This window comes from Alternaria arborescens, assembly GCF_004154835.1.
Source record: "Alternaria arborescens strain FERA 675 chromosome Unknown contig_1, whole genome shotgun sequence".
Classification (NCBI taxonomy): Eukaryota; Fungi; Ascomycota; class Dothideomycetes; order Pleosporales; family Pleosporaceae; genus Alternaria; species Alternaria arborescens.
The window spans coordinates 117,714-142,325 of record NW_021167856.1 but is presented as its reverse complement, the minus strand read 5'-3'; the positions used below and the strand labels follow the sequence as shown (position 1 = coordinate 142,325).

The window sequence follows — 24,612 nt, the reverse complement described above, 5'->3', positions numbered from 1 at the left end:
GCCTTACAAATGCCATGGTGATCAAGTGAATGCTGCCACTTTGGCTGAGATGTAAGTTTCTTGAGAGGTAGGCAAAGACGGCGGATAAGAACACACATTCCTTGTGTTGACTCCGCCACATCACGGTATTCAAGTATATCGTATCACAGAGAGCAACTGTCGCTCATGCGTAGTTGTTCGAGATTGGGGATACGAAATTGCCGTATAGTGAAGCTACACAAACACTCGTTTTCTCTTTTGCTCCTTCATGAAATCGTATCTTCATACCACGTACGCCTTCTCATGCATCTAGCTAATATTTCTTCACATTCGGAACTTAGACCTTGTTCTCGATGCTGCGCTCATCCCTCAACTTGACCAGCTTCTCTATCGCTTCATCAAGCGGCACAATAACACCACGCTGCTGTGTTTCCTGATCATCACGGTTCCTCCAGTTCACAGCTCGGGCTTCTTGTTCCTCAGCACCAACGACCATGATGAAGTTGTACAGGGCAAGTTGCGCTGTACGAATCTTCTTTTGCATGGTGTTGCCGCTGATGTCGATATCGGCGTGGAGATGGCGTTTGCGGAGGGCAGCTTGGACTTCCTTGACATAATCGTTTGCACCCGGCATAACGGGAATGACCATGACTTGACGAGGAGAGAGCCAGAAAGGCCAGCGACCGGCGAAGTGCTCTGTAAGGATACTACTTCTGTTAGCAAAGATACTTGGTTGTTACAAAGGAATAAAGCTTACGCGATGAATCGCTCGAAAGATCCATAGATAGCACGATGAATCATAACAGGACGGGCATAACCTGGTTGCGGTTCCTTGATCTTCTTGGGGATGGTAACATCGGCACCTTCCAGCTTCTCCTTCTTCTGCTCGATGTGTTCGCCTTCCTGTGGTTGGTCCTTGGATTTTGTAGGAATAACTTCAGATGTCATGTACTCAAGCTCGAACTGGTTTGGCAATTGGAAATCGAGTTGAATGGTGGCACACTGGAACTCTCGCTTCAAAGCGTCAGAGATGGTGATGTCGATCTTGGGTCCGTAGAAGGCACCGTCACCAGGGTTCAGTTCCCAAGCACCACCACCACCAGCGGTAAAAGCATTAAGAGCGTCAGTCAACTTAGCTTCTGCCTTGTTCCAGGTTTCAATATCACCAAGGAAACCCTCTGGACGTGTGCTCAACTTCAGCTTGAACGTGAAGCCGAACTTTCCATATACCGCCTTCAGAAAGTCGAAGAGTGCAAAAATCTCTTCTGTGATCTGATCTTGGGTACAGAATACGTGTGTGTCATCTTGCTGGAATCGGCGGACTCGTGTAAGACCAGTAAGCGCACCACTAGCCTCATTTCGATGTAGAATACCAAAGTCAGCCATACGGATGGGCAATTCCCTATAGCTTCGCTCACGATGCTTGAAGATGAGACAGTGTCCAGGGCAGTTCATAGGCTTCAGCGCCCACTTCTCCTTCTCGACATCAAAGGTAAACATGTCTTCCGCATAGTGCTGCCAGTGACCAGAGATCTTCCAAAGCGCCGAGTTGTACATGTTCGGTGATGCCACCTCCTGGTACCCACGATTCCAGTACTCCTCGCGCAGGAATGCTTGCAGTGTGTTGTAGATGATTTGACCGTGTGGTAGGAAGAAGCAAGAACCGGGGCTGAACTCGTGGAAGAAGAACAGCTCTTGTTCTTTTCCAATCTTGCGGTGGTCTCGCTTGGCGGCCTCCTCGAGGAACTTGAGATGGGCCTGCATCGCGTCCTTGTCTGGGAATGAGACACCGTAGATACGCTGTAAGCTGTCGTTCTTGGCATCACCCAAGAAGTATGAAGCAGAGTTCTTCATGACCTTGAATTGCTTTATCCGTCCGGTGTGCGGTACGTGTGGTCCTCGGCAAAGATCGATCAACGGTCCATTGCGGTATACGGTGGTAAAGGTACCGTCTGCGATCTTGTCCTTGATGATGTGCTGCTTATATTTGTTCGACTTGAACATTTCGAGCCTGGAAAGGTCAGAACAGATGCCTGCACATGAAACATGGAGCTTACAGGTCGTCTTTGGAGAGAGTCAAGCGCTGGAACGGCTGCTTCTCCTTGACAATGGAGTTGACAATGGTCTCAAGCGGCTTGTGGTCGGCAGGGTCAACTGCAGCGTTTTCTGGAAGAGCCATCTGTTATGCGATTAGTTGACATCATCTATCGATAGGAGCGAACTGACCTCGTAGTAGAAACCGTCCTCAATTGGAGGGCCAATGCAAAGGTCGCAACCGAACCTGCGTTCCGATGCTTCTCCCAAGATATGTGCGCTCGAGTGCCAGAAGACCTTCTTGCCTTCCGGGTCGTCAAAGGGTAGGAGCTCAAGCTTGCAGCTCTTCTCCAAAGGTCGCTCGAGATCCCACAGTGTCTCATCTGGTGTGCCCTTGTCCAGACGTGCAACGACGGTGCGCTCGAACAGACTCTTTGCAATGTTTCGCGCAATGTCGGCAGGGCTGGTGACCCATGACTCTCCTTCGATGTTCTTGCCGTCCTCGAGTGTAATGGTAATCTTCTCTGTAAGGCGTGATGTGTCAGTACGGTGGGTGAGAGGACTGTGGTCGTGAGGTGGTGGACATACCGCGGGGCTTCTGGGCGATCTCCTCGTCGTATTTCGCCTTGAGCTTCTCGAAGATTTGGATGCGGTGGTCGATAAAGGCTGGCGCAGGGTCGAGCATCAATGGACGACCATCACCACCATCTCCCTTGGCCTTCTTCTCCTTCTTGGGTTTAGGGGCCTTGTTCTCCTTCTGTGCGACTTTCTGCTCGGCAGCTACGGACAGGTTCTTGACACCCTCGACAGCCGAGTTGACTGCGTCTTTGACTGCGTCAGCCATATCGATGTTGTGGTGGAGTGTGAGGCGCGTTCGGCGGGGTTGTATGAGTTGTGAGTCAGTCGTATGCGAGGTACGGTAACCCGGGAGCGTGGTAGAGGCCGGGTGACTCTATGGTGAAGATGGAGGCTGCACTGACTCTGACCCAGGGGGAAAAGCCACGTCTGGAAGCAAAGTAACGTCAGACTCGAAGCCAATGCCAAAAAGAAGAGCGCGCGCACGACAGCCCACTTAGCCTTTAGAGGCGCATTTGGTGGGGTTGCATGCGGCGGAAGGAGCCACCGGCGAAACGTGGCACCGATTGGTTGCGCTATCTGCAACTTCATTTTCAGTTCGAACTTTTCGCGAAGCTCTAGACCAAGCTCACCTTTCGCGCACCGATCCACTTTCACCACAACGAACAACATGGCATTTCGCGGTACTCCTCGTGGCGGACGTGGCGGCGGCTTCGGCGGACGTGGCGGATTTACTCCTCGTGGAGGTGTGTAGCACGCTCCAAGCTATCCTCGACTTTTCAGCTAATGCGCGACAGGACGCGGTGGCATGGGAGCCTCATTCGGACCCCCAGACACTGTCATCGGTACGTGCAGCGATCAAACTGCAAGCAATTTCGCTAATCCCCGTGCTAGAAATGGGCAAGTTCGTTCACGACTGCGAAAACGAGATGTTCTGCGAATCGATAAACACAAAGATCCCATACTTTAACGCGCCCATCTATCTCGAGAACAAGGTACACAGATTGCGACAAGAAACAATGAGGATAATGGGCTGACCCAGCTATAGACGCCCGTTGGCAAAGTCGACGAAATCCTCGGCCCTTTGAACCAGGTCTACTTCACCATCAAGCCCCAAGAGGGCATACAAGCCAAGTCCTTCAAGGCCGGCGACAAGTTCTACATTGGAGGCGACAAGCTGCTGCCTCTTGACAGGTAAGCCAGCTTACATGGCCTTTGGGAGTTTTGCGCTGATCAAATTAGGTTCCTTCCCAAGCCCAAGCCCGTTGGTGGTGTCACCAAGCCTAAGAGGCCTGCTGGCGCCGGTCGCGGAGCACCCCGTGGAGGCTCTCGTGGTTTTGGAGGTCGCGGCCGTGGAGCACCCCGAGGACGTGGTGGACCCCCTGGACGTGGAGGCAGCTTCGGTGGCCGTGGAGGAAGCGGATTTGGCGGCCGCGGTGGTGGTGGTGGTGGTTTCTCAAGAGGTGGACGCGGTGGTGGACGTGGACGAGGAGGATACTAAGTGCCTCGGACTGGGACGGCAATCACCTCTTTCGGAACACGCTGGCAATGCGCAACCGTTTGCGCTGCCGTTTCGGCTCGATCCTACGACTACCTACCGATACCATGATCATTTGAGGCGTTTTGGAGTTGATGGGATCACTGTATCATGTCTAGACATGGCGCCTTGCTATGGACACTCTGTGAAGGGTGCGCGAGTTATATTTTCTAGTCAAATTACTCTGAAGTTCAACTTGCCCGATGCATTTGGGCGAATGGATCCTTCTCCAGAGTAGAGTTCTGCAATAGCGCGCCCGTGCTGAACAAGCTCGGAAGGTGATGCAAGTCGAACTCGTCAGGTCAACTATGATGGTTGCGGAAAGCAGACCAATCTTGATAATCCGTCTTGGAGTACATCTCTCAAGTGGTAGCTTTATTTGATACTGCAACTACAGCAAATAGTGCTGAATCTCTGTACACGCCTGCTGAAAACTGATTTGCGTAGAGCAGCAGCGGGTCCGATGTCCAACCTCGGAAACATCAGCATCAACAACGACATGCACGGGCTGACTATTTGCAACGCATTAAAGATTACTCACAAACAATAATCCAGACGTCACAACTGTCAAATGCTCCAAGCATCCTAGATGGCCAACATTCCAAGTTTCCGGCAATGGCTGTTTTTGCCGCGCCCAATAGTCTCGTTCCCAGCCCCATCAAAGCTTGGGAGGCTGGCATGATGGTTCCTCGGACCACAACAACAGGGGGTTTCGCAATTTCAGCATCTTGTAATTGCGATTCCCATCAATCTGTTCTCCGCGTCTCTGCGAATATCGTTTCCGATTCTCCTATCCATAAACACAGCATTTTGAGGGAAATTGTTAACTGTTGAAGCACCTCCGAGACCTCCGCATCCGCCCCGCAACACACTCACACGTTGCTGAGGTTACTCGTAACGTCATTTATCATCCGACGCACCTTACGACCACCCGGGCAAGAATTTAACGCGCCTTTGCGATAAAAGCAAGCGGGAACCGGGAGCGAAAAAGCATCAGCCTCTCGTGGTACAGGAGAAGGGAAACATTGCGACATTGCAGTAGCGCCAAGTCCCAAGCCCAATCTGCGGATAGGCGGCATCGCAAATCAAGGCCACAAGGCTCTGTACCTAGAAGCGCAAGCGATTTGGACCTGGAGAAGCTTCCCACCAGCCGACCATCACTGTCAACCACATCGCGCACAACCACAGCATCTTCCTAGTGCAAGCTCGACCACAATCGCATACTCCAGCCCCATCTCAACGTAGCCGCCGAGGCGCGAAAGACCAACGCAATGGCGCGCGCAGGACATTCAGGCACAGTTGTAGGCTCAGCGATAGTAGTACGGGAGAAGTACTACTGGCCCGACCTACAGCTGAACCTCTGGACAATTGTCATGCTGGCAACAGCCGGAACAATATTGGGAATCAATGCGCAGTTCATGGCAATACAAGATCGCATGGGATTAGGAACACCTTGGTACGCCCAATCCGCAACTTCCGATATAGTCAAGATGTCGAGAAGGGAAAACATGTGTAGTAGAACAATTGTACTAACAAGCTCCTTAGGATCATGCCCTACGGTGTCACAGTCGGCACACTGGCTATAATCTTCATCATCATAGAAATCGTCTTCATTGCGCAGCGGAAACTACTCCCAGCCACCATGATGCTACTATCCTTTATCCTCCTCGTCCTCTTCATAGCCGGAATTATCGGAACTGCGATACAACTCTTCGCAGGACCAAATATCAACAACCAATGCAACACATACGTCTTTAACGACGACGCAAGTGGACCAAATGTGGATACATTGGCGTTCCTACAGCAGAGGAACATCTGTGAGTGTTCTCCCGAGCTTATAAGCAGCGTTATAGCTTGCAATTATGGAGTATCGTGTGGCTAACAAAGGATAGGCCAATGTTGGCAAGCTGAATTCGCTTTTTGGATTATCGGCAGCATATTCCTCGTTTGGATGATGGTCATGGCCAGCCAGGTCAACTCGAACCAATATGCTCGATGATCTGGCGGCTCGGATCTGCCAATCTACTTCACTTCTCAGGGCTCTGGTCCATGTACTTTTTGTCTTTGATATTAGTTTCTTTACTGCCTAAATTGACGGGCCATGTGTATATGATGGAGCACCATTGCTGGTGTTCTAGTAGTAGCGGCGGCGTTATACCACTGTTTTTCTTTCTTTCTTCATTACGAGATACCGAAGGAATGCATGCAATGGATGGAAGGATGGAAGGAAGAAACGATATGTGATCGGAGCGACAGACTATTTAATCGTCGCAGCAGTATGATGTATAGAAGCAAAATAGCACCTGAAATAGTAACTACCCAAACTTGAAGACTTTGATCACATCTTCAACGTGCCAACATGCCATGAGACTACCTAGGGACAAGGGTATGTATATATATCACTACTTAGCCGCTGGGCACGTAACCCTTCTTTCCCACAAGGATTGGAACCTTTCGGGCACTGGGAGCATCCAACATAGAAACTCTGCTATATCAGTGACCGGTACCGCAACTTCACCTGCATTCCATATTCCCTGCGTCGGATTCCCAGCTCCACCATTTCCTCTCCCTCCCCGCAGAATCTAAGAGTACGTACTGCTATAAGCACCAAGCCTAGTTTTCTTACAGCTAGGGCAAACACGAACACGGATATGTACCACCGAAAGCAGGTTTGATAGAACCCCATTTTCAATGATAGGATTCCCGGGGCTTATTCTACCCGGAGATGGAGCCGCGGGTCACGCTGGACATCAGGCTAACACTACGGGCAAAGAACAAAGAAGGAAATGGCCGGAAAAAGAAGACATGAGGATCTTCTGCCCTACAGCATTGTAAAACTTGCGAAAGCGGTACTGCGTCCTTTTCTTTTTGGCTTCAAATATTGTGTTGACATTGATGCTTCACCGCACCGTTCCGTCCCATCACCTAGCCGACGACGTCCAAACCAGAGCCCATGCCGTGATCCATGCACTAAACACCAGCCACCGCCCGACAACCACTAAATCGGCGATCATCCCGTCATTAATCCACACCAGCCATGCAGTTTCCAGCCTTTCTTACATCATCACGTTTCAATACCAGCTATACTTCCATATCAGGTCTTAATCGTTACCCTTGGCGACCAGGGGCGAGCCTTGCATTTTCATCCCACTAGCCAATCGCAGTATTTTAAAGGGGACACGAAGTTGGCACGAAACGCGTCGGCAACCCATAGAGCGCGTTGGTTTTGTCATCGCTCATTGGTTGAGAGGATATCCGGAGGTTAGGAAGAGGAGGGTTGTGGCTGGCTGCTCCTTGTAGAATGTTATGACTCTTATCTGGGCTTGAGTGGCTCGAGGGTACTGGAATTGCTCTGTGTCATGTATGTAGCGCATATGCATTTAATATCCTCATGGCGTGGTATCATGATGGCGTAGTGATCATGGTAACCTTGGTGGGCTAACGCTGATTAAGGTTGCCCAAGCGATGTCCAGTTTACGCCATCCTTTCACACCTTGTTGATCATGTTCGCATTTGTCGCGTATCAATAGGATGTATAGTATAGTACCCGGAAACGTGGTGTGCGTAAGGGTGTGGCGTCGCGGTGGTTTGTTGCCGCGCACAGCGCAACGCATGCTAGACACATTAGCAGAACCGGAAAACAGGCGTATACGGCATTTATCATTCAGTGCGTTTTATTATTCGCCTATATGACCGCACCCCACAATACAGGTGCATAGTGTGTGCCTGGCTAGTCCTTCGGTCCCAATCTACCGAAATCGCATAATGTAATGCTGCTGCACTATGCTGTGATGTGCTGATAGCAAACAAATGAAACGCAAAATAGCTTAGAATACAGTTGCTAAAAGAAGTGTGCAAACGGGATATATGTCAATAGGTGGTACAAAGCGCTTGCGTTGTAGCCAGCTCGATTTTATCGCCGGGGAATACTTGGCGGATGCATGCGAAAGATAACGTAGAAGACGTGTGCAGTGATGCATGGGTTGTGTCGATAATGCCTTCCATAATCCAGAAAGAGGCCAAGCCTCCGTGAACGCCATGCTTAAAAGAATCCAGATGAGAATAAGAGAAGCCGCTCAATAGCAGCAATGCATGGAATGGTAGTTGTGCGATGCACTGAACGTGCTCAATATCGCCAGAGTGTCGTTGCGTCGTGCCCAAACGCTTGCTGGGTTGTTGTATATGGTAGATGAGATGGACTTTACGAGATGAGTTCACCGCCGAGGTCCATGCCGAAGCTATCCACTTTTCCCATGTGGCCAGTCATGTGTGAAGCATCACCAGATGGAGCAATATTGTCGAAGTTGAGATGACGCCGTGCTTCGCGGACAGCAGCAGGTGTTCTGGTGGCGACAGGTGTGCGGTTCCACGACGATGCATTGATCTGCGCAGGGCTCGGGGACATGTTGAGAAATTCTGCAAAGTTGAGGTTCGTTGACGGTGTCGCAAGACCAAAGCCTGTATAATGAGAGCCACCACCACCAGGCGTGGACATCATCGACGAGGGAAGGGGTGTGGCTTTGGGCGGTGGAGTTGATGGGGCAAGCATTTGTGGCTTCTGGTGACCAGGTCGAACCGGTGTGGGTGATGTTGCGAGATACATCAAGAGGTTTGCGTCGTTGTCCCCATGTTTGCCTTCCCGAGCTGCGCCGGCAGCATTGAACCCCCGTTGTCGAAGACGTGCTGAACGTGCAACATCTGGGGGCGGTGTGCGTGGGGTTTTGGGCGGTGATGACTGGAAGGATGGTTGGAAATGCGATCTGTTCAGGGAGAAAGATGTAATGGGTAGGTCTTCGTCGTCGTCTTCGGACAGTAGGGGTGAATGCGGATCGGGAACGGTCGAGGTTTCAGAGACAAAGGACAGGCTTGGAACATGCTGACGGCCAAAACGGGCATGTCTGCGATGGCATACAGGCGAGGACTCGGGCAAGTGGAAGTTGTTCTTCCACGAGGTGGCAGCACTGGTGGCAGTCCTTACTTTGACACGGGCGTGGTTGCTCGATGCTGGGTACTTTGTTCGGTCGTGACGAGGTCGCTTGTTGTGGATGTAGCTGCCGGTGCTGACGGACCGACTGACTGAGCGGCGGACGTCGTCTGAGAATATGGGCGCTTGGAGGGGGGAGGAGTCGAGGATGCTGGGCTGGTAGAAGCGCTCGGAGACGCTGGATACGTCCGACATGGCTTCGTTGCTGGAGCCGGGGCGCTTGCGCTTGCGCTCGACACCGTCGAGGACAGGCTCAATGGCATCCAGGCTGAGACTCTCCCAGCCGTTCTTCATCTTGACGTTGGCCAAAGCGAGGCGGTTCTGCAGCGTCCGAGTCATCTGAAGAGCACAGTGTCAGCAAACAAGGGCGAGGGGTTGTACATAGGGAGATGGACCTTTGAGACCTGTGCCCTTCGCAGGACCTTGCTCGCAACTTCATCCTGTTCGGCCATGATGTAGCAATTGCTGGAGGGGGCGTGTAGGGGGAGCCAGGCAGATGATATGGCCCTGTGGACGTCTCACTAGAGTTGCTACAGACGAAACAGCATGTGGGCGGAGCTGAGGTGACGGTCGGCAAGGAATGTGAGGAGCTGGCGATGCAAGGGGACTAGCTTCAAAGTCTGCGGCAGCACAGGCCCCGTGCTTGTCAGGGCGTTGTGGGAGTGATGATGAAGTCAAGATGCTAGGAGTCGCAAGCGGCACGAAAGCCCTAGTGACCCCATGGCGGGCTCCTATCCGGCGCTGGAGCCTTGTCCAAGTGCGCCTGCAACAAAGAAAACCTACGCTGCTGAGGGTTTGGCGAGCGGCAGGGGGGTGCGCCTGGTGACTGCGGTAAAGTCGCTGACTAAGGCTCTTCGAGCGTAAGATATGGTATGCTATCGGTAACGTATCGACCTTTGGAATGTTTCAGGCCCGCCTTATCGCTGCAGGCTGTCGTCGGGGAACGGGCGCAAATCCGCGGATTCTGAAGCTACACCAGATGAATGCGCGCATGACGACGTGCAGAATCGGTAATGCCCTCGCAGCTCACGTGCATTACTCGTCTACGTCTGTTGCGTACAGCTCGCCGTGTCCTGCCATGGACGTTTCACGCCCACAATACAACTGACAGTGCATGGCATGCCATCCCAAAGCGGCTAAAAGCTTTGGTAACGTCATTTGTTGAGTCGCGAACCTCCTCACCATGCGCTCGTCTCGGTGCAACCCACCATTCTGTCCATCTTCCGCAGTTGCCAGTAACCAACGCCCAATTCTTGCCAATTGACCCTTTTGGAAGCCTCTAGCGCGACCACCAGAGCTGCCTGTTCGGTCCTGCTAGCTTGCGTCGCCAAAGGTAGCTCTTCACGTCGGCGTCCTCTCCACGTAGACATTGCTGCCACTTTCTCAAACACAAACTTTCTTTGCTCTCTCCCGCCATACTGCATATTCTGCCTTCACTCGCTTCCCGCATGCATAGTAGCATAACTATTGCCAGTAAAGCCTCCCGTTCGCTTGTTCCCACTCTACAGTGACTATCACGCCCGTATTACGCGTCCCCCCAGCTCCCCATAGCTCCCCCATCGTGCCCTCCGTATCGCTCGTTACCGTCACTCATTACCTACGCCTATGATTCCTTAATTCGTCAAGCTTTTCAGACTAGCCCGAGGACCTCGAGACGCTACTTCTGGCCTACATCAGCGCTGTAGTTGTTACGATGCCGTCTTTCCTCAGAAACCTTGGTAGGAAGAGCAGCCGCATGTCCAAGAGCGGCGACCGGCCAACAACCAGTGCAGAGGGTCAGAATGCCAATGGTCTAAACCACCGTGTTTCTGCCTCTACTCTAGACTCGTCCCAAGTCGGCTCGTCGACGCCTTCTACTACCCCAGCCACCTCTACCACAGACGAAATCAACACCCAAACCAAAGACCTTACCAATGGTCCCACGCCTGCGCCTGCGCGACCTCAGCGACCGACTGTCGACCCCGTAAAACGCTACAGCATCAATGGCTTAGCATCGCCAACCTCGAACGGCTCCAACAGCTCGTTCAATAGGTCTTCGCTACTCGCGCCGCGCGTCTTGTCTGTCTCGGATAACTCATGGGTACACCAACAGGTACTGCTGATATTTGGTCAGGTTGGGGAGACACAGGGCAAACCGTTGGACGGCACACTCACGGTTAATCACCATCAGGGCCGCTTCCCATCTACTTGCTGGCCAGTACACGATTCCCACTTCAAGGCCTTGGTGCATCTTGAGCCTGGCTGGAACAGGATCCGACTTGACTTTGCCTCGCCCAAGGTCTCCACGCCAAACACCTCCGTACCTGCCCATGCCTCCTTCGTCAACATAAACTACCTCCCTTTGTCGCATTCGCCGCCCCTACAACTTGCAATCATATTGGGTCATGACTCCCCAGGTACATACGACGCCCCACCTGAGCGTATCCAGCGAGAGGGAAACAACCTTGACCTTGCGACTAAGAAATTCCGCATGGCTGCATACCTTTGGCAGGCCTTCACTGGCGAGCAGATGAAGCGTTATGGATTCGGTCGACGCTGTTTCCGTTTCGAAGACGCCTGGGAGCCTGGAACGCTAAGTTATCAAGATTGGGAACAGAATCAATACCGCACGCAGGCAAAGATTCACGTCATCCGCTCCAGAAAATCTGTCGCAGAGATACGCGATCTGCAACGCGCCCAGCAGTACGGTCCGGGGACGAAGAAAAATGAACTTTTCGACATTGCCATAGAGGCATGCAGAGATTACTTCCCCATGGTACCAGGCCAAAAGCATTACGTCTCCTGCCTGTTTCTTGACACGCATTGGGACACGCAAGAGAAGACAGTTCGAGGACATGCGGCTTTAGGTGGAGGAACTGGAGATCTACAACTGGCCATTTTCGGTTCCCACGCGCTTCACAGCTACCCATCGAGCATTGAAGAGGTTTTCCAGGCTTTCCAGGACTGCACCAAAACCGACACTGCATTCGTCGCGAATGACTGCAACGAATCTGGAAGCAACTGGGAAGCTGCTAACATAGGAATTGGTGCCCATCTTCACGAGACGGGGCATCTCTTCGGTTGTCCTCATCAGGAGTCGGGTGTCATGTTACGTGACTACGTTACGTTAAACCGCACCTTCACATGTCGAGAGCCCTACTCAACACGCACCAAGTCACCTGGTCAGCGGCTAGTCTTACCAAACGATGAATGCAGATGGCACAAATTAGACGTACTACGTTTCCGATTCCATCCTTGCTTCCGCATACCTATCGACAACCCAAATATCAACGGAGATGGCAGTGTGCAGGTGTGGACGGTTGACGTTGGCCAAGGTGGCGTCATCGCGACCTCGAAATCGGGCATCGCTTGGGCTGAGCTGTACACAGAAGGAGACGATGTCTGTCATTACTGGAAAGAGTTTCCTGAACAAGACAACCAGTACCCACGACAGGTTACACTGGAAGAAAGCACCCTGCGGTCCTTGCTACCGAAAGAAAAACAAAAGTCACGCCTCAAGCTCGAGGTGTACTCCGCTGGTGGAGGCAAGCACGTTGTTGAAGATTTCAGTCAGCTCTCAAACCAGAAGAATGCACGCATCAAGATACCGGACGGCCGATGGGGCTACCGTGGGGGCAAACTAGGTTACTCACAAATGGAGGGTTCACAGCCGCAGGAAGTGATTTTCGATTACGTCCACATTCAGACCAAGCTCTTACTTAGCATTAAAGTGTACCATGGTTCCGCCATGGATGGATTGGAGTTTGTGTACGAAGATACGGACACCCAACTCTTCGGCAAGCGAGGAGGCAGTATGTCTGAGTTTGCACTAGATACGCGAAAAGGAGAGCTGTTGCTGGGCTTTTCTCTGCGTGCCGGACTATGGATCGACGGTCTACAGATACTAACAAGCTTGGGACGGAAGAGCGAGTGGTATGGAAACCCGAATGGCGGCAGCGGGTACGTATGGATCACACTCATAACAATTGCCAGCTAACCATATCCAGGCATACGCTTATCCCTCCCCGTGGCTACACCATCGGCGGTCTATCCGGTTCTTGCGCACAATGGCTCGACGGGTTTTCGCTGATTATCACGCGGTGATTGCGCTAGTGCAACTTTTCATATCTTGCTTGGTTCTGTTTGCGGCCATTATGTTGCCTACATCAGAACATACAGTTCCGCCGTCGAGTAGCTACCACCAGACACTACATGCTGCGTCACTATTGTCCCGAATGAAGTTTCTAGACAAGCTGACTTGATTACTGGGAGCGGAGCATCCCCTTTGGCATGTTTGCACACCTCTAGCTGCTTTGGGCGAGCAAACTTGATTCGCAGATTTACAATCATGATACCACAGTCATTGAACTTGACTTTCTCTGTAACAGTAACAATTTCAATAGGGTTCTTGAAACAATGGGTTTGTCGTAATAGGATAATCATTCTGAAGGGCTTCACACGTATCTGTCTTCTGCGCTTTCTACCATTGTTTCATTGATAATAGGGTATCATCGTATTTTGTACGCCCGCTAATCGATCACAGCATCGTTATGCAACCTGATCTTTCCTCCTCTCTTCCTCCCACCACGACCAAATTTGATTGCTCCCATTGTCCGAACGCGAAGACCCACGTACACAACACACTGGGTCGCGTTCCTCTTCAACGCTATGGTCTAGGGCTTGGGAATCTTGACACTCTTGCTGACCATCAAACATCCGTGAAGTATGAACATGGCTACAACAGGGTGGAACTCAAATGCCGTGCCCTCGAGCCAAAGGCCCATAGGAACCTGTTCCAACGTCCAGCCCTTGTACACCCAGTAGGCCATGACTTGGACGATGCCCAGAGACATGGGAATGGGGGTGCCCTCAAAGTACTTGCTCTTGCCTGTCGCATCCTTTGGCACCATAGCAACCGTGACATTGAATCTCGCCAAACGTGTAAGACCGCAGAGCACGAAAAAGCTCAGGAGTAGATGGTCAACGGGTGTTCGCAGACCGAGACAGAAGGCAGCGGCGGCGGGGCTAACGCCAAATGAGACAAGGTCAGCCAAGGAATCAAGTTCCTGGCCCATGAGCGATGCCTTCTTGCGCCAGCGAGCGACTTTGCCGTCCATGAAGTCGAAGAAGAGTCCGAGGGGGATGAAGCCGAGGGCGAAGTACAAGTTGGTGTAGTTGAAGGGGTCCGACTGCGTGCAGTAGCGGAGAGAGGAAAAGATGGACATGACGCCGCAGAAGCCTGAAATTTATCGTCTCAGCGCATGCCTTGATTTTTCGGCTGAACAGCCGAGTGTTATGTTGGCCAGGAGAGGTCGGCGTCGGAAAACGTACCATTGAGTTCAGTAATGAAATCAGCCAGATGCAGGGCCCTCACGAGAGAGAAATGTCCAGCTTCCTGCGACAAGAGCCTCGCCTGTTTGTCCTGCGCTGTTGTTCCCGTCAGCCTTTCCTTGAACCCATGCGACGATGCTATTTTGCGTCAACATACCCTCACCCTTTGCTGGCGGCATCCCGTCCTTGGGCTGCGGCTCTCCGCCGTTCCGTCGTTGCGACATATTGTGTTTGTGTGGTGTGGTAGGCGCTTCTGCTCGCTCAAACGAGGTTTGATTGCGCGAGGTGGAATTTGGGAAAAGAGGGAAGTGCGGGAAAGTTAAGGGTCTAGGTAGGGTTGTTGCATGGAGAAAGCTTGTTGTTGGTGTGAGCAGGCGGGCAGTGACGTGCCCTGCGCCATTAGATCCAGGCTTGGGAGACCAACGTCATTTTCGTCCTACGCAAACTTCCACGTTGCTCTGCACAGCCCGCCTCAGCCCCGTGATTTGCCATGGGCGACAATTTCAATGTTGGCTATTTGATATCGGCAGTCAAGCCCGGCAATGTAGGCTTCGCCCATCTATCAGGTTGAGCGAGTTGCGCGTCTAGTCGAACTTGTTCGTAGCCTCGAAAAAGTGTCGTGCTTGTCGGCAGCACACCGTGCAGTTGCTTTAGGATATATACCGATGGAGTTGCAGCAGTTCATATATTATGCATTACGAGTATGTCTATATAGCAACAAAATTTTACAAGAAGTATATCATGCATCAACACAGGTCATCATGGAATGCTCGAAGTCTAATACACCGCTCTCGTCGTGATGATGGCCAATGATTGAGACTCTACTTCCGCCTGCTCACCATCTTGGTGATGGCATGCCTTATGATGGTGCCAGCCTTCTCTGTCTCCTTCTTTGTCAGGCCGCTGGTCACACATACTTTGAGTGCAGGCGTAGGTTGCCAGCCTGCGTCTCGGGGGTTTAGCCCAAGACCAAGAGGGAAAGACTTGAGTCGTGTTATGAGAACGCCGTTCGCGAGACACTGTAACTGTCAGCATATTGTCCAGGATCAACCTTACATACACCATCAGGATACGTACCTCGTCGACAACTTCCCTAAAGATCTGATTTTGGTCTTCGATACTCAACTTCTTGTTGTCAATGACTTCGTCTTTCAGAACAAGTAGCATGATCGGGTTGTCACCCGAACTACTACATCGGACCCAGTCGCTCCTGGGGTCCAACTGCCCCCTCATGGCTTTCACATTCTCCCTGAGTCCTGCCAAAATATCCGGTTGTTGTTGCAATAAGCTGATAGTCTCACTGGCAGTTGTACTCAGCAAAGCAGGGAGGGCAGCCGAGTAGGTATAAGACGCCGAGGAAATACGCTGGTGCTCAACGACTTCCTCATTGCCAGCGCAGAAACCTCCTGCCGCACAGAGAGGGCCGGATAGCGAACCGATAATCATATCTACTTCTGCAGCATCGACATTTTGGGCTTCGGTGACACCGCCGCCGGTGCGGCCGAGGACGCCGTAGGACCAGGTTTCGTCGAGGATGAGTCGGAATTTGTATTTGAGCTTGAGTTCAACCTTTTCAATATGTTAGCTAACCCACCCAGGTGCCTCTGAAGCATGAGTATGTGATGGACGTACAATCTTGGGCAGGTTCACCACATCCCCAATGTTCTCAAATAGGCCCTCAGTAATGATGAAGCGTCTGGTGAGCGGCTTCTTGGCCTGCTCTTTGACAACCTTCTTGAGTACGTTTTCCAGATCCTCCATGTCATTGTGTTCAAACCACCTGACGGTACTGCGGCTGATTTGAATGCCCTTCCTTGCAGCAAAGTTGAGCGCGCGGTCTGCCACGATGATGTCTCCTCTCTTGCTGAAACTGGGAATAACACTGCTTATAGTCGAGAAGGATTGTGCGTAAATGATGCAGGCAGGGACACCGAGATGTGCAGCGACATCGGCTTCGGTCTTCATGTGGACGTCCTGTGTACCATAGAAACCGGGGGGGCCACAGGGGCCAACGCCGTAAGTCCGCAGGGTCTGAATGGCCTTTTCTTTTAGGACATCGTTGGAAAGGAAGTTGTAGAAGTTGTATGAGGCAAGGTTCGTTACGGTGCGACCGTTGGAGAGCTTCGACTTGGGACCGGTAGGGCTGCGCGGTACTTGGTTAGTATTGATTCGCGATCATAAGAGGCCGTTGGGGCTGTAGGGTGTCATACCCAACAATGATGGGCCGCTTCTCGTTGTCCAACTCCTCGAGCGCAGTAGTCGGTGCAACAAGCGGTTCTGGGGTCCAGTCTTCGACCAGTTCATCAATCTCCTATTTGCTTGTCAGCCCGCCACATCCGCGCATCTGTATCCAAGGCGCGGAGCATACGGCATCGGTGAGCTGCACTTTCTTCTGGGTGCTGTATTTGGGTGCGAGCAAGTAGCGCACCGCAAAGAGGAACAAGAATAACTCTATTGCGCTGCGAACGGGGTCGTTCTGGTAACTCGACTTGATGTAGCGGACAGCGATAGCGGACCCTGGTATGCGGTTGAATTGCGCATTGGCATCGGTGAAGAAGCGCGTAGTAACATTCTGTATTTCATTGAGATCCATGATGGTTAGTTGTCGCGTGGTTGTTGGTGTTGGGGCTGCGGCGAAAGGGCGGAGGTGAACCCTGGCAACTTCAACGCCTAATGGCTCATCTCGCAAGGACCTCCGTTTCGGGGTTTCACGAGTAGGTTTCTCAAAAGGGCAAGAATATCACTTCAGACCACACGTATCAAACACGAAATTAAAAGGCGCAGGAGAGAGTTAAGTTTAAGACATCCATGTATTTATCTGCAATGCATTCACTTTCTAAGATATTCGCCTTCCCGTGATGAACCAAAACAACCCTTCGTAGTATGTGCAGGCAAGTCCGCGCCTGAGGCGGACATCAGTGTTCAAAAAGAGAGAAAGCAGGTCAATAGCCTGCTGTGTAACGCCAGAAAACGAAGGAAATGCTGTAGTGGATATTACAATCATTATGGGACCAACCAAGTCGCCACGCTCATGATTCGCCAAGGTTGTACAATACAGGCTGCGAAAGCAAAACAAAACGATTCGCAACGTTTGCTTTTAGTATGCCATGTACCGGCGGAATCGACGAGCGGCATCGTCGGTCGAAGCGGCGGCACCACCTCCTCCTCCAGTTGCGTCCGCATTGTCGTTCCATACAGGGCAAGGACGTTCATCAACACACTTGCCAGTAGGAGTGTTGGTAGTGTCGTTGTTGCTGAAGCCTGTAGGCTGCAAGATCTCCATTGGCAATGTCACGGAGAGCTTTATGTACTTTCCAGCGACGATCGGACCAACGATCAAAGCCAGGAAGACGACGAGCAGGACAAAGTAGAGGATGGCGTAGCGCACGACACGACGCTTGCGAAGCTTGGTCTGCTTGAGCGAGTAGATGGGAGGACGGATCTGGCGACTGTTAAACGTTAGTAGTGGTTCATCAAACAGAGTGGGAGTAGAACATACCTGGGACGGAGCCAGAACAACATCATGGAGTGACCCTTGTCGGCGTAAGGAATCAACAAGATCGGAAGCATGAAGAAGAGAAGGACGTGACCAAGGATAAAGTCTGCGGCGAAGAAGCCCAACTCGGTGATCTTGCAGAGGAACTCACGACCAGGTTGAGAGATCGTGTGCCATCCCATGGTGTACCACTTTCCTGTCCACCAGGCAATGTTGGCAGTGTCAGCCTTGAACTCACGAGTGAGAGCAAGAGTGATGATAAGCTTGAACACGAATCGCTGGATAGCGACGACAGCGATCATACCAGACAAAGCTCTGGGGAAGCTGAAGCCCTCGAGGAACATGAGCACAACGAAGAAGATAAGGAGGACAAGGACAGCGATAGCGTGAGCAATGGCGGCCAAGACAGCTCCGAACTTCTTGCAGCACATGCTGAGCAGGGGACCCGCACAACAAGCCAAAGCAAACATGCCTCCCAAGACACCTGCATTGACAGCGACAGGACCGAAGGCAATGATTGCGATACGGACGAGGGCGCCGGACTTCTTGGGGTCACCTGTGACGGTCTCATCTTCTTTGTGACGGTTGTCGTTGACACCAGTCTGAGCGTTGATGAACAAGAAGGGGATGAGAGTGATTGCAACCAAAACGAGAGGTCCAAGGATCTCACTCATGAAGATGTTGGTGAAGTGAGCACGAGGAACATCGCCTGAGAGTTTGGCTGATGGGTCGCCGAGAATCTTGCGCTTGAAACCAGTGATACGCGTACGAGAAAGACGGCAGTAACCAATCCAGGAGGCACTGTGGGACCTAGTGTTGCCACGAGACAACCAGCGAAGGTACTCCCTGTAGTCGATGAAGAAGTCGTCCCATGAGAACTGGTGGGGGTTGAAAAGGAACGGTGCCAGGCACAAAGACATCAGGGACGCCCAGAAGTAGATGAGCCATGGTCCCCAGACAGTAATGGTGGCGAACAGCAACATCATCAAGGAGCGGGCACCAATGTAGATCGAAGGACCAGCGAATCGCGAGAACAGGATACCGAAGGGAATGCGAGCAGTGGCAAAACCACGGCCGGTACCGATGTAACGAGCACCACCATATGACAAGTTGGTGTGGAGAGCGTTGGAGTAGATCTGGGTGACGAAAACTTCGAAGAAGGGCGATCCAGACGAGAAGTGCTTGGCGAGACGAGTCGCGGCACGCCAAAATCCTCGCTCAGTCAACTCTTGAACCACGAGCGGCACAAAAGAGATGAAGAAGACGATGAAGATGGAGACGATACAACGCGAGACCCAGTCGAACACGGGAACCAAGTTGGCACAGCCGTTGGGCCATTGAGGATCGGTAATGGGGATATCCTTGTTGAACTGGCAGAGAATAGTCTCGTGGTTGAGCGCTCCGAGATTAAGGAGGACGAACATGAAGCACTGGACCGACAACATAATGAACATGTTGTTGATGTGGAAACCAGGATGGGCGTAGTAGAAGGACAGGAAGCGGTCGAGAGGAAGTTGAGTACCCATGTAGTAGTACTCGCGAGACAACATCTGCTCTCCCATACCAGTACCAATCTTGGTGGTGAAGTTGAGAACGGAACCGAAACCCAAATCACGACCCTTACCACACTGGTAGTATTCGCAATGCTTTATGCGACCACCACGAAGGAGAGCGTTCATACCAGCGTAAATATCCTCGTTGAGATGAAGACCCTTTTGAGCCTTGGACACTCCACCACGAGTAGTCATGAAGATACCGTTGAGGAAATCGGGATGACCGTAATGGAGCTTGCCACCAATCTGAGCCAATGTACGAGCGAACATAGTACCGAATGTCTGTTCCTTTCCGGCAGCGATGTCACCAAGGATACCAATGTTCTCGGAGAAAATGTATTCACGGGCTCCGAGAATGGCGACAGGGTTGAACTTGGCGCTAGGAAGGCCAGGGGTGTAGGGGGAGACGTTGTCAGTGGTCATCTCTTCGAACTCAGCGAGAACGCTGCGAATCTTGAGGCACTCCTCGAGGTAGTTGTCCTGGTTGGCGTCGATAAGCTGGATGTATTCTCCACGGTAGAAGATGATAGAATGGTTCTGGTTGTCGGACTTTCCGTCACCAAGAATGGGGTTACCAGAGAGTTGAATGCGGAACTTGGGACGACGCATGCCGTTGTCCATGATCTCAGAGTGACCGTCGATAAGAGCAGAGTAGATGCGGGGCTCCTCGCCCTCGTTCTCAGGAGGCTCTTCGTCCAGGTAGGCAATTTGGAGGTCGGGGTACGCACGGAGAAGGAACTCAGTGTTCTCACGCTCCTCGGTGTTGAACTTGGCGTAACGCTGCATAGACACGCAGATCTTGTACTTGCGCCTAGCCATGCGCTCAAGTTCACGCTCGAGCTTGTCAGAGTTGCCACCGAACATCTGGACGACCTCAGGGTTCTCGACACGGTAGAGAAGCTTGATGGCACGGCTGTAGTTCATGAAACCAGAGATGGTACGGTAAAGTGTTTGCGAGCGGAGGGAAGCCCAGATACGAGTGCGAAGGGTGTACTCAGGAGCGGCCGACTTGAAGCCAATGCAGTAGAAAGGAAGATCGTCAATCTTGCTCTTAGCGGTATCCTTCTCGCCCTTCTCGTCGTCACCGTTGAATTGAGATGTCTCATCGGCGAGAATCTTGGTGTCCTTGACGAAGCAGTCCCACTCATGAGGATGAAGCTGTTTGAGGTACTCAAGGAGAGTGACACGGGAGTATGGCTCATCTTCGCGAATGATTTCACGGAGAGACAGAAGGATCTTCTCACCGTAGTGAGGAATCAAGACAGTGAATGTCGGCATGTTGTCCACGGGGAGAGGCTCAGGAATGGGAGTTGACAAGGACTGAGCGAAGAAAGAGATACGACGCTCGGCCTCGCTCTGAGCAGGGAAAAACTCTGTCTTGAAGGAGTGATCTTCCTGGGACACAAAGAAGGTAGGAGCGCGCAGGGTGCGCTTGCCCTCCTGCTCAGAGGGAACCTGGTGATAGAGGAGCTTCTGAACGTGATCGATCGCAAGGAGATGCTCACGGTACATGGAGATGACCACGGCATTCCAGATTTGCGAGATGAGAACCTTGGGCTTGTACTTGATCTCCATGTCGGTAGTGGCAAGAACCTTTGAGTAGATACGCTTGGGCAAACGGGAGAAGATGTTCCTCCATGGCGTCCAGATGGAAACACCGAGGTAGAACGATCGAGAGACCGAGAACAACATGTTTGCAATGATGTACCAGAGGTAGGAATCCAAGAAGAACAAGATCAAGTCCATGAAGTACATGAGACCGAGCAGGATTCTGGGCTGGTACTTGCAAAGAATGTCGCCGATGATAGCATCTCCCAGGCAGTCAGGCTTCTTCATGTGAGAAAGGATACGAATTGGGTCCTTGATCGACAAAGTCAAGAAGAAGTAAGACTCAGCGAGCTTGGCAGCAAAGACCAAGACCCACAGGCCGTATGACATCCACTTGTCGTTTCCGTTGAGACGAGGGTAGCTGGCGGTGAACGTCTGACTGGCGACATACTTGCGAGAGTTGCGTGTCAAGTAGCTACCGAACAGGCCGCCAATGGGCATGAGAGAGAAGAAGATGAAGGTGACCAAGGCAATGGCGAACTGAACACCACCAAGTACGTTGGCGATGGTACCAGTGCGCTTGTCCAGACCGAAGATGTAGACACTTGGAGCAATATTGACAACGAAAACCGCAATCAGGAACAAGAGGCGCTTGGTCAAGTGCTGAGCACCAGCCCATCGGCGAGGGACGTAGCACCATTCACAGATGGTGGCGAAGATCTGGATGAAGGCCGCGATGGTACCACCAAGAGCGACAGCAGAAAGAGTAGCAGCCTTTTCGGGCTTCTGGTCTAGCTGTTGCTGGTAATTCTTGGTGTAAAGAGGCTGCGAGTTGTATGCCGTGTAGAACCAGAAAGAAGTCAAGTGAATGACCCAAATACGGTTGAAGTTGATCACCATGTGGAACCATGAACGACGCTCGTAGTAAGTCTTGAAGAAAACCTTCTTCCACAAGACATCCTTCAGCTTGAGGTAACGCTCAGCGGGTGGGATGTCAACAAGGCGAGACTTGTCTTCGAAAACGATGCGTTCGAGACCCTCGGGGTACCAGAAAAGCTGGTTCATGTCGTCATATCCGATAATGGCTGCGTGATCGCGTTCACGACGAACGTACTTGCCATCTTGGATCTCGTAACCTTGGTCACGGCAGTACTGGTACAGTGGCGTGATGATTTGGTTGAGATATGTGAATTCCTCGATTGGCTCGGTTTGGGCTTGTCCGGCAGGCGAGTTTAGCCAGTCGTCGGCACACTTGAAGATGAAGCACATAAGTTCAGGCATGAAACGGACCTGGTTGGCTTCTCCCCAGCAGAGTAAGTAGAGAGCAACTTGACGCACACGATCATGTTGAGACATGCGGTTCATGCGCGTCTTCCAGCGGTATTCAGCTGCCTCCAGACTGTTGTCACCCTCGTAAGCGTCAAGAGTTTCCTGTTCGTTGCCTGGGTTCTCGCTGGCCTTCTTCTTAGCGGCCTTGCGGGCCTTGCGGGTCCTGCGGCTGGCTTTTCCAAGGTTCATGTTGGCAAAGCCAACAGCATCATCCAGGTCCAGATGGGCGGCAAAGTACCACCTGCGGTAGTTGGCATTTTCTCCACCGATGTAATCGGCATGGAGAGACAGAAGAGCCTGGTTTGGCGACATGCGGGAGGCACGCGAATCGAGCAGAGTCATGAAATGATCGTACATGTTGCGCATGCTGTCACGCTGAAAGCCGAACTTAGCGGTCAAGTCCAGGAAGATATCCTCGATCTCCTCCTTTGTGCAAGGAATCTGAGCCTCAGCAGTCCAAGCTGGGTACGGCTCGCGAGACCTTTGCCCGGCAGGAAGGGCGTTTGAATAGTCCATGCCGTATATAGGAGTTGAAGCACCAGAAGAGCGGTTACCACCGTATGACACCTGAGACGAAGGAGGCCGGTAGCCGCGGTTGCCCTCGGCGTAGCTGTTGTACCTCTCGTCGCCGCGACCGTAGTAGTCCATGTCCGTGGCGCGGGCCATGTCGGAACGCATGGTGAAGTCGCTGAAGGTCTCAGAGTCCTCCTCGGAGTCGTGTTGACGGCGGCGAGGCTGTTGGCCGTTGGCGGCATAGCCGTCTTGCGCACCACCCTGGTCGTAGTACTGGTCGTTGTAATACTCGTCCTGGTAACCTTGCTGGCCTCGGTCGTCATAGTAGCCGTTTTGTTGATAGTGGCCACCCTGTTGCTGGCCATCATAGTAACCTCTGCGCGTCTGTTAGCATGTGATGGTGCACTGGTCCGAAAGCAGAAATACGCACTGTTCGTCGTAGTAAGCATCACCATGTTGGCCCTGTTGCTGGTACTGGGCGCCGTGCGCATCGTCGTGGTACTGGCTGTACTGGTCGTCGTGGTAGTAGGCGTCCTGGCCCTGCTGGCCCTGGGCGTGCCCTTGAGTCTGGCCGTAGCCGTCGTCGTAGTGGCCTCCCTGCGGATGTCCGGACATCGTGGGAAGCTATTAGGGTTGGATGTAGAATCTGCAAGACGAAGTGTCAATAAGTGTCGCACAGGGAGCCGCCAGTGATGAAACGGCAGACGTCGGAAGAATGGCCGTACCTCAAACAATGGGCATTAGGAGCGGCAGAGTCAAATTGCTCGTAGATGGACTGCCGTGTAAGACAATTGATGCGAGGAGCACTGAGGTGCGGATTGTTGTTGTTGAACGAGTGTGTTGGGGTGACGATCTCTCAATAGCACGGCGGATTGCTCGTGCCTGCTTGATGGCGAGAGTCGGATGTTGTGGTCGTAACGAGCGAGTGGAAAGCTGGTTATGCAGCCGTGTCGTGGTTGCCAGGAGAGACGCGCGGCGAATCGGCGCTTGTCAGTCGCTGGGGCAAAAGTTGGAATTAGGCTGGAAGAAGTGGCGGGTAGCGGCTCTCCTCTTTAAGCGTCGAGAGAGCTGTCGGCGAGTACACTACACAGCCTCAACGCAATGAAACGAGAGGCAATGTAGAAGAAAACGGACACGGGGGGAAGAAAGGGTGGGTGAGTGAGCGACAGTGTAGAATGCGGAAGGGCAGGCAAAGAGCTTTTTAGCAGCTTCCCCTGAAAATGAGAGGCACGACCGCCAAGCTAGCCTAACGCCGTCAGAGACGCTGCGCATGGGTCCCCTTCGCTAGCATTCACTTCCCGATATTGAGTCGCCCCTCTAAAAACGGTATCGGAGATCATGGACATATGCACACTACAAAGATGCACGATTGCGCTCACTCGAGCTACAGATGCTCTGATCTGCTGTTCCCGCTGCTCCTCCCAGCCTCTCTGCTCTCGTCTCCCAGGGCGGTGGCGCGAGTTTTCTGGGAATGGAAACCAGACTACCATGGGATCTCCGATCTGGTTGCATATCGATAATACCTTTTCCCGAAGATACCAACAAAGACATTGCCCACTCTGCTTGCCCTCAACCGGTTCAGATGCAACATCGCTTTGGGTGAGTCGGCTGACAGCTGGATGCTTCCACTCTCTCTTGCCTTCCTCCGCTTCTGCTTGCCTTTCACGCTCGTTGCCTTCGTCATGGCCTTCACGTCACGACTGTTGCCCCCAGCCATAGACAGAGGCTGCACCGCACGGTGCCAGAGGCCCGC

The 24,612-nt window shown here is 52.3% G+C and overlaps 9 protein-coding genes across 9 annotated transcripts; 3 read left to right on the top strand and 6 right to left on the bottom strand.

Moving 5' to 3' along the window:
• Nucleotides 1-316: 316 nt before the first annotated feature.
• Nucleotides 317-2,857, bottom strand: AA0111_g46 (Threonine--tRNA ligase, cytoplasmic; the record flags this gene model as incomplete). Its single annotated transcript, XM_028650620.1, has 5 exons — nt 317-686; nt 737-1,990; nt 2,037-2,158; nt 2,206-2,537; nt 2,602-2,857. The coding sequence occupies 5 exons, from the start codon at nt 2,855-2,857 to the stop codon at nt 317-319; spliced, it is 2,334 nt and encodes a 777-aa protein (XP_028512385.1).
• A 402-nt stretch (nt 2,858-3,259) lies between these two features.
• AA0111_g45 (hypothetical protein) lies at nt 3,260-4,090 on the top strand (the record flags this gene model as incomplete). The annotated part of the gene is made up of 5 exons (XM_028650509.1): nt 3,260-3,335; nt 3,387-3,434; nt 3,484-3,584; nt 3,638-3,783; nt 3,832-4,090. The coding sequence occupies 5 exons, from the start codon at nt 3,260-3,262 to the stop codon at nt 4,088-4,090; spliced, it is 630 nt and encodes a 209-aa protein (XP_028512384.1).
• Nucleotides 4,091-4,488: 398 nt separating this feature from the next.
• On the bottom strand, nt 4,489-4,806 carry AA0111_g44 (hypothetical protein; the record flags this gene model as incomplete). The annotated part of the gene is made up of 2 exons (XM_028650398.1): nt 4,489-4,598; nt 4,668-4,806. 2 exons carry the CDS (start codon nt 4,804-4,806, stop codon nt 4,489-4,491), a joined length of 249 nt encoding a protein of 82 aa, XP_028512383.1.
• A 591-nt stretch (nt 4,807-5,397) lies between these two features.
• AA0111_g43 (hypothetical protein) lies at nt 5,398-6,125 on the top strand (the record flags this gene model as incomplete). The annotated part of the gene is made up of 3 exons (XM_028650286.1): nt 5,398-5,582; nt 5,672-5,943; nt 6,019-6,125. The coding sequence occupies 3 exons, from the start codon at nt 5,398-5,400 to the stop codon at nt 6,123-6,125; spliced, it is 564 nt and encodes a 187-aa protein (XP_028512382.1).
• A 2,202-nt stretch (nt 6,126-8,327) lies between these two features.
• AA0111_g42 (hypothetical protein) lies at nt 8,328-9,562 on the bottom strand (the record flags this gene model as incomplete). Its single annotated transcript, XM_028650172.1, has 2 exons — nt 8,328-9,449; nt 9,506-9,562. The coding sequence occupies 2 exons, from the start codon at nt 9,560-9,562 to the stop codon at nt 8,328-8,330; spliced, it is 1,179 nt and encodes a 392-aa protein (XP_028512381.1).
• Nucleotides 9,563-10,803: 1,241 nt separating this feature from the next.
• Nucleotides 10,804-13,193, top strand: AA0111_g41 (putative zinc metalloproteinase; the record flags this gene model as incomplete). Its single annotated transcript, XM_028650060.1, has 2 exons — nt 10,804-13,049; nt 13,097-13,193. The coding sequence occupies 2 exons, from the start codon at nt 10,804-10,806 to the stop codon at nt 13,191-13,193; spliced, it is 2,343 nt and encodes a 780-aa protein (XP_028512380.1).
• A 569-nt stretch (nt 13,194-13,762) lies between these two features.
• AA0111_g40 (hypothetical protein) lies at nt 13,763-14,644 on the bottom strand (the record flags this gene model as incomplete). Its single annotated transcript, XM_028649949.1, has 3 exons — nt 13,763-14,328; nt 14,421-14,516; nt 14,578-14,644. The coding sequence occupies 3 exons, from the start codon at nt 14,642-14,644 to the stop codon at nt 13,763-13,765; spliced, it is 729 nt and encodes a 242-aa protein (XP_028512379.1).
• Nucleotides 14,645-15,241: 597 nt separating this feature from the next.
• On the bottom strand, nt 15,242-17,013 carry AA0111_g39 (Serine palmitoyltransferase 1; the record flags this gene model as incomplete). The annotated part of the gene is made up of 5 exons (XM_028649837.1): nt 15,242-15,439; nt 15,498-15,989; nt 16,053-16,563; nt 16,631-16,731; nt 16,789-17,013. 5 exons carry the CDS (start codon nt 17,011-17,013, stop codon nt 15,242-15,244), a joined length of 1,527 nt encoding a protein of 508 aa, XP_028512074.1.
• A 504-nt stretch (nt 17,014-17,517) lies between these two features.
• Nucleotides 17,518-23,474, bottom strand: AA0111_g38 (1,3-beta-glucan synthase component; the record flags this gene model as incomplete). The annotated part of the gene is made up of 3 exons (XM_028649725.1): nt 17,518-17,869; nt 17,920-23,235; nt 23,290-23,474. 3 exons carry the CDS (start codon nt 23,472-23,474, stop codon nt 17,518-17,520), a joined length of 5,853 nt encoding a protein of 1,950 aa, XP_028512075.1.
• Between the last annotated feature and the right edge of the window lie 1,138 nt (nt 23,475-24,612).